This window comes from Entelurus aequoreus, linkage group LG23 (assembly GCF_033978785.1).
Source record: "Entelurus aequoreus isolate RoL-2023_Sb linkage group LG23, RoL_Eaeq_v1.1, whole genome shotgun sequence".
Lineage (NCBI taxonomy): Eukaryota > Metazoa > Chordata > Actinopteri > Syngnathiformes > Syngnathidae > Entelurus > Entelurus aequoreus.
In genome coordinates, this window is record NC_084753.1 from 31,883,253 (window position 1) to 31,898,585 (window position 15,333).

Sequence of the window (15,333 nt, forward strand, 5' to 3'; positions counted from 1 at the left end):
TGCTGCGCGAACTGGGCCTGGACGAGGTGCCCGTGGTCCACAGGCGCGACCTGGACAACGCGGTGGTTCCGGCCCACGTCCGCAACAAGTACCTGTCCATGCTGAAGGCGCACCACAGCAGGAGGCGCCGCGCCCTGCCCAGCCTGGCGGGGATTCTCAGAGGGATTCCCGGCAACGCCGGTAAGAATTTTTGGACTCCAATCCCGTCCTGTGCGTAATATACGCGTGGAATTGTGCGTACATTACGCGGCGACTTTTAATGCATGTGCGTAATTATCTTCCAATTACGCACATACTTCAGTCATGCCTTACGCGTAATTATGCGTAAATTACGCACCGATTCAACTCATGCATTACGCGTAATTATGCGTAAATTACGCACCGATTCAACTCATGCATTACGCGTAATTATGCGTAAATTACGCACCGATTCAACTCATGCATTGCGCGTAATTATGCGTAAATTACGCACCGATTCAACTCATGCATTACGCGCAATTGTGTTTAAATTAGGGTCGTACCGATACTTTTTTGAAATAAACGGTTTTATTTTAACAAAAAAAATATTAATGTGTTTCTTATTGCAAGTTTGTCCTTAAATAAAATAGTGAACATACAAGACAACTTGTCTTTTATTAGTAAGCAAACAAAGGCTCCTAATTTAGTCTGCTGACGTAAGCAGTAACATATTGTGTCATTTATTATTCTATTGTTTTGTCAAAATATAATATAAATAAAATAAAACATTATTAATCCACTTCTTCATTTACTGTTAATATTCCGTTTTAACATGTTATATCTACACTTCTGTTAAAATGTAATAATCACTTATTCTTCTGTTGTGTGGATGCTTTACATTAGTTTCAGATGATACCACAAATTTAGGTATTGATCCGATACTAAGTAGTTACAGGATCATACATTGGTCATATTCAAAGTTCTCATGTGTCCAGGGACGTATTTCCTGCGTTTAAATTAGTGTTGTCCCGATACTTTTTTAAATAAACGGTTTTATTTTAACCAAAAAAATATTAATGTGTTTCTTATTGCAAGTTTGTCCTTAAATAAAATAGTGAACATACAAGACAACTCGTCTTTTATTAGTAAGCAAACAAAGGCTCCTAATTTAGTCTGCTGACGTAAGCGGTAACATATTGTGTCATTTATCATTCTATTGTTTTGTCAAAATATAATATAAATAAAATAAAACATTATTAATCCACTTGTTCATTTACTGTTAATATTCCGTTTTAACATGTTATATCTACACTTCTGTTAAAATGTAATAATCACTTATTCTTCTGTTGTGTGGATGCTTTACATTAGTTTCAGATGATACCACAAATTTAGGTATCGATCCGATACCAAGTAGTTACAGGATCATACACTGGTCATATTCAAAGTTCTCATGTATTTCCTGCGTTTATAAACATAACATAAACATGATTTTTTTTAAAAAAAGATTTTGTGATGATAAAAAAACATCTAGTATCGACTAGATACGCTATTGTACTTAGTATCATTACAGTGGAAGTCAGGTGCATTTGTTTAAAAAAGTTAAAGTTAAAGTACCAATGATTGTCACACACACACTAGGTGTGGCGAAATTATTCTCTGCATTTGACCCATCACCCTTGATCACCCCCTGGGAGGTGAGGGGAGCAGTGAGCCGCAGCGGTGGCCGCGCCCGGGAATCATTTTTGGTTATTTAACCCCCAATTCCAACCCTTAATGCTGAGTGCCAAGCAGGGAGGTCCCATTTTGATAGTCTTTGATATGACTCGGCCCGGGGGTTTGAACTCGCAACCTACCGATCTCAGGGCGGACACTCTAACCACTAGGCCACTGAGCAGTGAAGAGCGCTAGCTTTTGTTAGAGGTGACGCTGGTTAGCTATCGTATCCTCCTACGGTGTGTAGTGAAGCATGTTTAGCTATTCCTCGTCCTCCGGTGATAATGATACTTGTAAGAAACGTACTTTATTTGTCGCCATGGAGTCGAGGATTAGTGATTTAGCCACTAGCTAGCCATGTCTTAAAGCACCTCTTCCTGAGGGCGTTTCAGTGTTATAACTTCACCTTTATCGTTACTTTTTAAGCCAAAATGAGTCCGTTCTCCCTTTTCTGTCCACACGCCGTGTCTGCTTGTAAGTACTCTGTGTGCGTGCGCTGCCGAACATGCTCGTAAAACCAGCAAAGTCATGACGTGACGCTCTGTCTTGCCTGTTTAAAAAAAAAAAAAAAAAGTGTAACCGGTAGGGATGTCTGATAATGGCTTTTTGCCAATATCCGATATTGACCAACCTTTAATTACCGATACCAACCGATACCGATATATACAGTCGTGGAATTAACACATTATTATGCCTAATTTGGACAACCAGGTATGGTGAAGATAAGATCCTTTTTAAAAAAAAGTTATAAAATAAAACAAGATAAATAAATTAAAAACATTTTCTTGAATAAAAAAGAAAGTAAAACAATATAAAAACAGTTACATAGAAACGAGTAATAATGAAAATGAGTCAAATTAACTGTTAAAGGTTAGTACTATTAGTGGACCAGCAGCACGCACAATCATGTGTGCTTACGGACTGTATCCCTTGCAGACTGTATTGATATATATTGATATATAATGTAGGAACCAGAATATTAATAACAGAAAGAAACAACCCTTTTGTGTGAATGAGTGTGAATGGGGGAGGGAGGTTTTTTGGGTTGGTGCACTAATAGTAAGTGTATCTTGTGTTTTTTATGTAAATTTAATTTAAAAATATATATATAAATACGATACCGATAACAAAAAAAACGATGCCGATAATTTCCGATATTACATTTTAAAGCAGTTATCGGCCGATAGACATCTCTAGTAACCGGTACTTTTCAAACAGACTATAGTACCATTTTTGATTAATTAGAACCGGAGATACTATACTAGAACCGGTATACGACCGTAGTTTAAATTTCCACTGACTTTTGCGTAATTGTGCGTAAATTAGGCACCCACTTAACCCCTGCAGTATGCGAAATTGTGTTTAAAAATGAAGCACCGACTTCAATCATGCATTACGCGTAATTGTTAAGTTAAGTTAAAGTTAAAGTACCAATGATTGTCACACACAGATAGGGCTGCAACTAACGATTAATTTGATAAACGATTAATCTGTCGATTATTACTTCGATTAATCGATTAATAATCGGATAAAAGAGACAAACTACATTTCTATCCTATCCAATATTTTATTGGGGAAAAAAACAGCATACTGGCACCATACTTATTTTGACTATTGTTTCTCAGCTGTTTGTAAATGTTGCAGTGTATAAATAAAGGTTTATTAAAAAAAATTAAAATAATAATAATATATATTTTTTTTAAATTAAAAACAAAACAAACAAAAAAAAAACTGCGCATAGCATTGATCCAACGAATCGATGACTAAATTAATCGGCAACTATTTTAATAATCGATTTTAATCGATTTAATCGATTAGTTGTTGCAGCCCTACACACAGACTAGGTGAGCAGTGAGCAGCAGCGGTGGCCGCGCCCGGGAATCATTTTTGGTGATTTAACCCCCAATTCCAACCCTTGATGCTGAGTGCCAAGCAGGGAGGTAATGGGTCCCGTTTTAACAGTCTTTGGTATGACTCGGCCCGGGGTTTGAACTCGCAACATACCGATCTCAGGGCGGACACTCTAACCCAGGCCTGGGCAATTATTTTAAACCGGGGTCCACATTTAGAGAAAAACATGTGTCTGGGGGCCGGTACATCTATTTTTAGGAACACTAATACAAAACCTCACAATAATGTCTGATTGAATGCTAAAAACGTTATGACAGACCGTCTTAAAAAACGTAATGGAATTTTACATTTTTCTATGAACGATAAAACACTGAATATTGACAAAATATGCATGTAACACCCACTTTCGATCGACATATTTTACAAAAATGCAACAAACAGTGAAATATGAACGCGAAGGGTATAAAATACACCCACCTACAATCTGATATATCTGATATTTGCTGAATTTCCCCCAGGGATCAATAAAGTACTTTCTATTCTGTTCTATTTTATTCTATATATCACTAAGCTTTAGAAATTTGGTGTGAAAATCTCCTTCCGCGTCTGTGGAAACGCTTCCCGCCCACACGGCTTGGTGCCTCGTCTGAGCTGCTGTGACGTAGATGACCATAGTAACTAATTAGATGACCATAGTAACTAATTAGATGACCATAGTAACTGGTATATCATCCATAAGCGCAGATTCCAACCATTGAAATACTTTGTATAGTTGAAGACTTACGGTCATTAGAAAACATGACTGCACATCATAATGGCAGCAAGTTTCCATCTTAAAGATCTAAAAAATTATTTGGGAATGTCCGGCGGGCCAGATTGAAAAGCCTTAATTTGCCCAGGTCTGCTCTAACCACTAGGCCACTGAGTAGGTAGGCGTTGGTCCTATGTTGTGCATAAAAAATGTGAACAAAAAAGGTGCTCTTTCCGTAGACATTTCCGGCGAGTTCGTGTACTCCGACACCACCCGGAACCGGATGGTGTTCGACATGGAGTCGAGGATCCCCGACAACAGCGAGGTGACCATGGCCGAGCTCAAGCTCTACCAGCGGGCGTCGCACCACAAGCGCCTCGCCGTGGACAAGAGGAGCCACCGGCCGGCGAGCAACGCCCGCGTCAGCGTCTACTGGGTCCAGGAGCTGCCCGACGGCACCAACCGGACCTCGCTGGTGGACTCCAGGTGAGTCACCTTCCAGCGACACTAGGGCTGTGAATCTTTGGGTGTCCCACGATTCGATTCAATATCGATTCTTGGGGTCACGATTCGATTCAAAATCGATTTTTTTTTTTCAATTTAACACGATTCTCGATTCAAAAACTATTTTTTTTCCCGATTCAAAAGGATTCAATACATAGAATTTCAGCAGGATCTACCCCAGTCTGCTGACATGCAAGCAGAGTAGTAGATTTTTGTAAAAAGCTTTTATAATTGTAAAGGACAATGTTTTATCAACTGATTGCAATAATGTACATTTGTTTTAACTATTAAATGAACCAAAAATATGACTTATTTTATCTTTGTGAAAATATTGGACACAGTGTGTTGTCAAGCTTATGAGATGTGATGCAAGTGTAAGCCACTGTGACACTATTGTTCTTTTTTAAAAAATTTTATAAATGTCTAATGATAATGTCAATGAGGGATTTTTAATCACTGCTATGTTGAAATTGTAACTAATATTGATACTGTTGTTGATAACATTTAGGGACCGAGTCCCTTTGGGACAGAGGATCCTATTGTATTTCTAGCGTGTTATTATTATACCGCCGCCTCTTTGAGCTGTAATTTGACCCCCTTAACATGCTTCAAAAATTGCGATCTAATCAAAAAACCAAACCCCAAAACTCAAAATTGCGCTCTAGCGCCCCCTAGGAAGAAAACACAGACAAAACTGCCTGTAACTCCCAGTAGGAATGTCGTAGAGACATGAAACAAAAACCTCTATGTAGGTCTCACTTAGACCTATATTTCATACACTGAAAACCCCCAGCAAAAATCAACAGGAAGTTTGCAATTCCCCCTTCAAAACAAAAGTAGTGTAAAAACAGTCACCTTTTTTCAAACATTATCTCCTCTGAGCGCGTTTGTCGTGTCGGCTTCAAATTAGCACAGGAGAGAGATTGAACCCTTCTGATTAAAAGTTGATGAAAGAGTTTTAATTACTGCTCCGGTTTGGATTTTATGAGCCCTCAAAGTCGGTCCCGTCCATCGCTGCTTGCAGCTTTAATCATTTTTGTTTCACTACTTTTGGTTTGTTCTGTGTCGTGTTTGTGTCTTCTCTCAACTGCTCTGTTTATTGCAGTTCTGAGTGTTGCTGGGTCGGGTTTGGTTTTGGAATTGGATTGCATTGTTATGGTATTGCTGTGTATTGTTTTGTTGGATTGATTAATTTAAAAAAAACAAAAAAAACAAAACATTTTAAATAAAAAATCGATTTTTTAAAAATGAGAATCGATTCTGAATCGCACAACGTGAGAATCGCGATTCGAATTCGAATCGTTTTTTTCCCACACCCCTAAGCGACAGCCTCCGTCGATTGGGATTCTCGTGTGACGTCTGGCGGTTTTTGCTCGGCAGGTTGGTTCCCATTCACGAAACGGGCTGGAAGAGCTTCGACGTGACCCAGGCCGTCCACTATTGGTCCAAAGGCCTGCAGAAGACGCCCATGCACTTGGAGGTGTGGATCGAGGGCGAGAGACCCGGCAGCTACGCGGCGGAAGCGGCCAAGAGTGTCCGCTTTACCACCCAGGAGCAGACGGGCAACACCCTGGGGAAGCCAGAACTCCTCCTTTACACTCTCAGCCTGGAAGATTACGGGTAAGAAGCTTTTGATGGACCGGGAAAAAAACACCTTTTTAAAACGCAGACATCCCGCCAATCCACAGCGACACTTCGCCACACCCGTCGACTCTTTCGCTCGTTTTTCCACGGTAAAAACAACACGATAACGACCGTGGAAACAGAATTAGGAGTGAAATAGGAACCCTGGAACCAAACAAGGTGTCACAAAAGTCACCTTTTTGCAAATTGGGAGAAGACGAAGCGGCATAAACACGGGACATAAAAGCCGACCGATCACAGGAAGGGGGGCCGATACTTAAGTCGACACAGGTCGATGTCGATACTTCTTTTAAATTGATGTGTCCCTTTGATATGGTGATCAATATTTGTGTGCCTGCTCCAAAGCATAGGACAAAAAACTAAGTTGTTTTTTGAACTGGGATAATTCCCGGTTTTTCCGAAATTCCAGGAATTTCAACACCAACCATTTAAGTTTTTTTTTTTTACCATTTTCCCAAAAATTCCGGCTTTTTCTGAAATTCCCATTGAAGTCAATGGGACATTCTTCAAAGTTCCACAACTTCCACACTTTTCTTCTGATTCAAACCGTTCCAACTTCAAAATATTCAGCCTGTTTGGGAATTGTGTGCTCTCCTGCAACAATTCCAAAAAAAATTCCCGGATTTCCCATAATTCCTTTTTTGTTGTTGTTGCATTTTCACCATTCAAAATGAATTGGCCATTTTTCAAACTTCCACAATTTCCCCATTCAAACCATTCCACCGTTCTGGAAATTCAAACTACCCTTTTTCCAAGTTTATATAATTATATATAATTATATAAATAATTATATTCATATAATTATTATTATATAAATAATAATAATAATAATTAAACAATTATAATATATGACTTATTTCTAACATTTGTATGACTGAGACCGTTCCGGGTCCCCGGGACCAAACTTGAGGGGAGCCCTAAAGGTTTAAAATATTGTCTTGATTTTGAAAATGAAAAAATTATATAAGTAATGATAATAGCAATAAAAATTATATATTTTTAACATTTTTATGACAGAGACCCTTGCGGGTCCCTAGGACCAAACTTGAGGGGAGCCCTAAAGGTAAAAAAAAAAGGTTTATATTGTATTGATTTGGAAAAAGAAAAAATAATATGAATAATAACAATAATTAAAAAATAATAATATCTGACTTAATTTTAACATTTTAATGCCCGAGACCCTTCTGGGTCCGCGGGACCAAACTTGAGGGGAGCCCTAAAGGTAAAAAAAAAGGTTTATATTATATTGATTTGGAAAAAGAAAAAATAATATGAATAATAACAATAATCAAAAAATAATAATATCTGACTTAATTTTAACATTTTAATGCCCGAGACCCTTCTGGGTCCCCGGGACCAAACTTGAGGGGAGCCCTAAAGGTTTAAATTGTTGTATTAATTTTGAAAACGAAAAAATTATATAAATAATAATAGTAAAAAAATGTATAATGTATGACTTATTTTTAACATTTTTATGACTGAGACCCTTTCGGGTCCCCAAGACCAAATTTGAAGGGAGCCCTAAAAGTTTAAAATATTGTATATATTTTGAAAACAAAAAAACTATATAAATAATAATAGTAAAAATATTTATAATATATGACTTATTTTTAGACATTTTTATGACTGAGACCCTTTCGGGTCCCCAGGAACAAATTTGAAGGGAGCCCTAAAGGTTTAAAATATTGTATATATTTTGAAAATGAAAAAATTATATAAATAATAGTAAAAAAATTATTTTTTAAAATTTTATGACCGAGACCCTTCCGGGTCCCCGGGACAAAACTTGAGAGCAGCCCTAAAGGTTTAAAATGTTGTATTAATTTTGAAAATGAAAAAATTATATAAATAATAGTAAAAAAATTTAAATATATGACTTATTTTTAAAAATTTTATGACCGAGACCCTTCCGGGTCCCCGGGACAAAACTTGAGAGCAGCCCTAAAGGTTTAAAATGTTGTATTAATTTTGAAAACGAAAAAATTATATAAATAATAATAGTAAAAAAATGTATAATATATGACTTACTTTTTAACATTTTTATGACTGAGACCCTTTCGGGTGCCCAGGACCAAATTTGAAAAGAGCCCTAAAGGTTTAAAATATTGTATATATTTTGAAAACGAAAAAATTATATAAATAATAATAGTAAAAAAATAAAAATATGTGACTTATTTTTTTAAATGTTATGACCGAGACCCTACCGGGTCCGCGGGACCAAACTTGAGGGGAGCCCTAAAGGTTTAAAATTTTGTATTAATTTTGAAAACGAAAAAAATTATATAAAGAATAATAGTAAAAAAATGTATAATATATGACTTATTTTTAACATTTTTATGACTGAGACCCTTTCGGGTCCCCAAGACCAAATTTGAAGGGAGCCCTAAAGGTTTAAAATATTGTATATATTTTGAAAACAAAAAAATTATATAAATAATAATAGTAAAAATATTTATAATATATGACTTATTTTTAACATTTTTAAGACTGAGACCCTTTCGGGTCCCCAAGACCAAATTTGAAGGGAGCCCTAAAGGTTTAAAATATTGTATATATTTTGAAAACAAAAAAATTATATAAATAATGATAGTAAAAATATTTATAATATATGACTTATTTTTGACATTTTTATGACTGAGACCCTTTCGGGTCCCCAGGACCAAATTTGAAAGAAGTCCTAAAGGTTTAAAATATTGTATATATTTTGAAAACGAAAAAATTATATAAATAATAATAGTAAAAAAATTAAAATATATGACTTATTTTTTTTTAATTTATGACGAGACCCTTCCGGGTCCGCAGGACCAAACTTGAGGGGAGCCCTAAAGGTTTAAAATGTTGTATTGATTTTGAAAATGAAAAAATTATATAAATAATAATAGTAAAAAAATGTATAATATATGACTTATTTTTAACATTTCTATGACTGAGACCCTTTCGGGTCCCCAGGACCAAATTTGAAGGGAGCCCTAAAGGTTTAAAATATTGTATATATTTTGAAAATGAAAAAATTATATAAATAATAGTAAAAAAATTAAAATATATGACTTATTTTTTAAAATTTTATGACCGAGACCCTTCCGGGTCCCCGGGACAAAACTTGAGAGCAGCCCTAAAGGTACAAAATGTTGTATTAATTTTGAAAACAAAAAAATTATATAAGTAATAATAGTAAAAAAATGTATAATATATGACTTACTTTTTAACATTTTTATGACAGAGACCCTTTCGGGTCCCCAGGACCAAATTTGAAGGGAGCCCTAAAGGTTTAAAATATTGTATATATTTTGAAAATGAAAAAATTATATAAATAATAATAGTAAAACAATTAAAAATATATGACTATGACTTATTTTAAAAAAAATTAGGGCCGAGACCCTTCTGGGTCCCCGGGACGAAACTTGAAGGGAGTTCTAAAGGTTTAAAATATTGTAATTATTTTGAAAACATAAAATATATACAAATAAAAATAAATTTATATAATATGACTTATTTAAAAACATTTTTATCAGAGACCCTTAAGGGTCCCTGGGACCAAACTTAAGGGGAGCCCTAAAGCTTAAAAAAGTATATACATTGTATTGGTTTTGTAAAAGAAAAAGATCCACATGTTTTTCAGATTTTTTCCGTGTGTGGCCCCTCATTGGAAAAAGTTTGGACACCCCTGTTCTATTGTGTCCAACAACCTTTTTTTAAACAGCTTAACCATTTAAAAGTACAACAACACATACTAGTATCAATCTGATACTAGTATTGATATGTGTATGTATCTGTCCAAGCCTATTAAAACGATAGTATATGCAGGAGTGTCTATAATAAGGCAAAAAAACATGTCAAAACTAGCCAGGAAATAAGGTGAATGAAAATAGTAACCTGTGCCTTCGTCCTTCCACGCACGGCAGCTCCCAAGGCGACTGCGACGTGCGCCAGACCAAAGACACGTGCTGCAGGGAGCAGCACTTCATCGACTTCCGCGCCCTCACCTGGACGCAGTACTGGATCATCGAGCCGGCGGGCTACCAGGCCTTCAGGTGCGCCGGAGGCTGCCGGCAGCCCAAGCGCAACTACGGTTACGGCGAGAGGCGGTGCACGGTGTCCGAGAGCGCCCCGCTGCCCATCATGTACCTGGTGAAGAAGGGCGACTACACGGAGATCGAGGTCGCCGAGTTCCCCAACATGATCGCCGAACGCTGCGCCTGCACCATGGACAACGTTTCTATCGTGTGACGTCACACGCCAACACATCGCTCATATTCTTCGTAAAGACACACTGGACCTGCGCAAGTGTAGGGACAGGTGATTGACTTTTGAGACGGCGCCCTCTGCTGGATTTAAAGTTGCAGCACTCTTTTTTTTTTTTTTTTAAACGCCATCAACGTGGTTACATTTCATGGCGTATAAACAAGTACTTCTTATTTAAACACACAACATCTCATTTCACAGCACTTTTTTTTTTTTTTTTTTTTAAATCTATTTTGTACATTTTGATATATTTTTTTTGTTTTAAATTCAAATTTGCATGAGTGGAAATTCCGTCCGCCATGTTGTACATAATATGAGCCAATTTATGTTTGCAAAAAATAAACTATTTTCTTTCACTGAAAAGTCTCTTTAGACCAGGGGTGTTCAAAGGGCGGCACATTTTGAAAATATCATCACAAAAAAATAATAATAATGAAAAAAAAGTGGAATAAAAGAGCAAACAGGTGAAATGTAACGAGATAAAGTTGCAATGTTGACTCCAATAACACAAGCAGGCTGGGTTTTTTTTCTTTAAAAATGTCCTTGCTCAAAACATAATAACGAATAAAAATCAATGTTATGAATTATTTATTTATTCAAGGCTTTAATTATTTCACATCAAATATTCCACTTTGAAATATATAAATAAATAAATGTCGCATATTTTGTATTTGCCATTAAAAAAATAAGTTAAGACTTAAAAACTAAACAAAACAAAAAAAACATAAAACGTATAAATTAAAAAACATGATCTACAAAACAGGAGGAAAGTAAAAAATATATAAATAATATGATATCTTTTTTTATTTAAAAAAAAAACATTTTTATGACACTACTCTTTTGGATCCCCAATAATTTTAAAATACTACAAAAATCATAAAACGTACAAATTAAAAAACATGATCTAGAAAATCGGAGGAAAGTAAAAAAATAAATAAATAATATTATATCTTTTTTTTTTCTTTTATATCTTTTTTATGACATTACTCTTTTGGATCCCCAATAATTTTAATGGAATTATAAAAAACCTGTCATTGCTCTAAAATGATGAATTATTGATTTATTCAAGGCTTTAATTACTTCACATCAAATATTCCACTTTGAAATATATAAATGAATAAATGTCGCATATTTTGTATTTGCCATAAAAAAAAACTATGTTTTTCATAACAAAAAAGGCTTAAAAAAAAAAATACAAAAATCATAAAACGTACAAATTAAAAAACATGATCTAGAACAGTGGTTCTCAAATGGGGGTACGCGTACCCCTTGGGGTACTTGAAGGTATGCCAAGGGGTACGTGAGATTTTTTTAAATATTCTACAAATAGCAACAATTCAAAAATCCTTTATAAATATAAATAAAAACCTATCTTTTTTTCCAAATAGTTCAAGAAAGACCACTACAAATGAGTAATATTTTGCACTGTTATACAATTTAATAAATCAGAAACTGATGACATAGTGCTGTATTTTACTTCTTTATCTCTTTTTTTCAACCAAAAATGCTTTGCTCTCATTAGGGGGTACTTGAATTAAAAATAAATTCACAGGGGGTACATCACTGAAAAAAGGTTGAGAACCACTGATCTAGAAAACCGGAGGAAAGTAAAAAATAAATAAATAATATTATATCTTTTTTTTTCTTTTATATCTTTTTTATGACACTACTCTTTTGGATCCCCAATCATTTTAATGGAATTATAAAAAACCTGTCATTGCTCTAAAATTATGAATTATTGATTTATTCAAGGCTTTAATTACTTCACATCAAATATTCCACTTTGAAATATATAAATGAATAAATATTGCATATTTTGTATTTGCCATAAAAAGAAATCTATATTTTTCATAACAAAAAAGGCTTAAAAAAATAATCATAAAACGTACAAATCAAAGCATGGATATGCAACTGATCTAGAAAACAGGTGGAAAGTAAAAAATAAATCAATAATAATATATCATGTATTTAAAAAAAATATATTTTTATGACATGACCTTTTTGGATCCCTAATAATTGTAATGGAATTATTTTTTTAAAAAACTATCATTGCTCTAAAAAAAATTATGTAGAAAATAAATGTCATGCAATATTGACCGATTTAAGGCTCCAATTACTCTACATCAAATATTCTACTTAGATATTGTATCAATATTACTAATATCATCATCAATATGCATCTGATACTGTATCAATATTACTAATAAGAGGATCAATATGCATCTGATACTGTATCAATATTACTATAACCATCAATATCCATCTGATACTGTATCAATATTACTAATAAGAGGATCAATATGCATCTGATACTGTATCAATATTACTATAATCATCAATATCCATCTGATACTGTATGAATATTAATAATAAGAGGATCAATATCCATCTGATATCATCTATTACTGTATGGCAAAGTGATTATACAGCTGGATGGAGTTCTTGATATACTGTATATCCAATCCAATCCAATCCACTTTATTTATATAGCACATTTAAACAACAAAAATGTTTCCAAAGTGCTGCACAACAATATTAAAAACAATATTCAAATATTATCCTTAGCTCCACCAATGACTGAATAAAAACAAAAACAAAATAAATATACAACCAATATGAAAACAATATAACAATAAATATGATTAAAAACGATATATGAAATATATGTCATAACAATATTTAATTAAGTGATTCTAAAAAAAAAAAACTAATATACATACATATATATATGAAATATATGTCATTACTAGGGCTGCAAAAACAAATCAATTTAAAAAATAGTTGGCGATTAATTTAGTCATCGATTCGTTGGATCTATGCTATGCGCATGTGCAGAGGCTACTTTTTAAAAACAATTTGTAATAAACCTTTATTTATAAACTGCAACATTTACAAACAGCTGAGAATTAATAATCAAAATAAGTATGGTGCCAGTATGCTGTTTTTTTCCAATAAAATACTGGAAAGGATAGAAATGTAGTTTTGTCTCTTTTATCCGATTATTAATCGATTAATTAAAGTAATAATCAACAGATTAATCAGTTATCAAATTAGTTGTTAGTTGCAGCCCTAGTCATTACAATATTTAATTAAGTGATTCTAAAAAAATGTACTATATATATATATATGATTAGTAATTATCTTATATTTGAAGGTAACAAAAAATATTAATATATGACTTTTTAACACTTTACTGAAAGCAACCCTTATGGGTCCTCTAGACCTTTAGTGTGATTGTTTTTATTAGACTGTCATTGCTCAAAAAATAATAATGAACCAAAAGCAATTTTGTTATGAATTATTTTTCTATTTAAGGCTGCAAATACTTCACATCTAAATACTCCACTTTGGACATATTGGACTTTGGATATGGCATTTTTCTATTCAAGAGGGGTTTGACAAAATGGCATACAAAACAAATAAAATAAAAACTTTATGTCAACGGATACATCTGAAATTGACCTATAGATATTTATGTGATGAAAGTAAAAAATAAAAAATAATATGTGACTTTTTAACATTTTAATGGAAAGACCCTTTCGGGGTCCGCGGAACAGAATCTCCAGAAGTTTTGTTGAGGAATGATGTTCCTTCTTTTGAATTATTTTCCTTTCTTTACACTTCTTCCTCCATTAAGGTTTGTAAGACTGAACATACAAACATAAAATAAACATTACAAAAGTATAATGTCCATTGTGTATTTGACATAAATCAAATAGAAAGTTTAGTGTGGCTACAATGACACAATAAAAGTACAGAGCTTTCCCCATATAGAAATGAGATAACATTCACACAGTGTAGCGTTATCGCCCTCTACTGGTCCAATTTTAGCGCTACATGTATTAAACGACAAATAACACGACCACGGATACAAAAGACATCACCAAGTCGGCAATTTCAATACAAAACAAAGTAATTATCATTATTTACTTACATGTTTGACCAAGTTTCGTGAAGAAGCTTACACGTGTGGATTTCTACCGTTGTTGCTGCTTATGTGGAGCATTGTGTCCGTCACTTAAAAAGTCCGACAGGAAACAATGACTTGAGCGTTGGCAAGGCAACACATTCATACTTTGTTGTCCAGTCGTTGTAAAAAAACAGATTTTTTTTTTCATGTAACAAGACCAAATATATACTATAAATATTTATGTATTTTTTTAGAGTTATATATAAAATGTCTAGTTAAATGTAGTTCAAAATAAAAATAAATAAAAATATTCAAGTATTTTCGTTCGACCCATTGTATTTAATCCAATTAAATGTATTTGTATATATCCGTGTTTTTCAACCTTTTTTGAGCCGAGGCACATTTATTTCATTGAAAAATTCCAGGGGGAAACTATCCCATCCTTTTTAAATTTTTAATTTTATAAACCTTTATTTATAAATTGCAACATTTACAATATTGTCCAACTCTTAATTACCGATATCAACCGATACCTATATATACAGTCGTGGAATTAACACATTATTATGCCTAATTTGGACAACCAAGTATGGTGAAGATAAGGTCCTTTTTTAAAAAATTAATAAAATAAGATAAATAAATTTAAAAAAATTTTTTGAATAAAAAATAAAGTAAAACAATATAAAAACAGTTACATAGAAACTAGTAATGAACGAAAATGAGTAAAACTAACTGTTAAAGGTTAGTACTATTAGTGGAC

General features: G+C 33.8%; 1 protein-coding gene across 1 annotated transcript in view; it reads left to right on the forward strand.

Annotated features, from left to right (window-relative positions):
• LOC133640753 (left-right determination factor 2-like) overlaps nucleotides 1-10,648 on the forward strand; it is a 10,805-nt gene extending 157 nt beyond the window's left edge. Inside the window, exons 1-4 of the mRNA XM_062034335.1 lie at nucleotides 1-180; nucleotides 4,513-4,759; nucleotides 6,158-6,397; nucleotides 10,324-10,648. The exon at nucleotides 1-180 is cut by the window's left edge and continues 157 nt beyond it. Coding sequence (XP_061890319.1) covers nucleotides 1-180; nucleotides 4,513-4,759; nucleotides 6,158-6,397; nucleotides 10,324-10,648 — 992 coding nt within the window. The remainder of the gene's footprint in view (nucleotides 181-4,512; nucleotides 4,760-6,157; nucleotides 6,398-10,323) is intronic.
• Nucleotides 10,649-15,333: the final 4,685 nt, after the last annotated feature.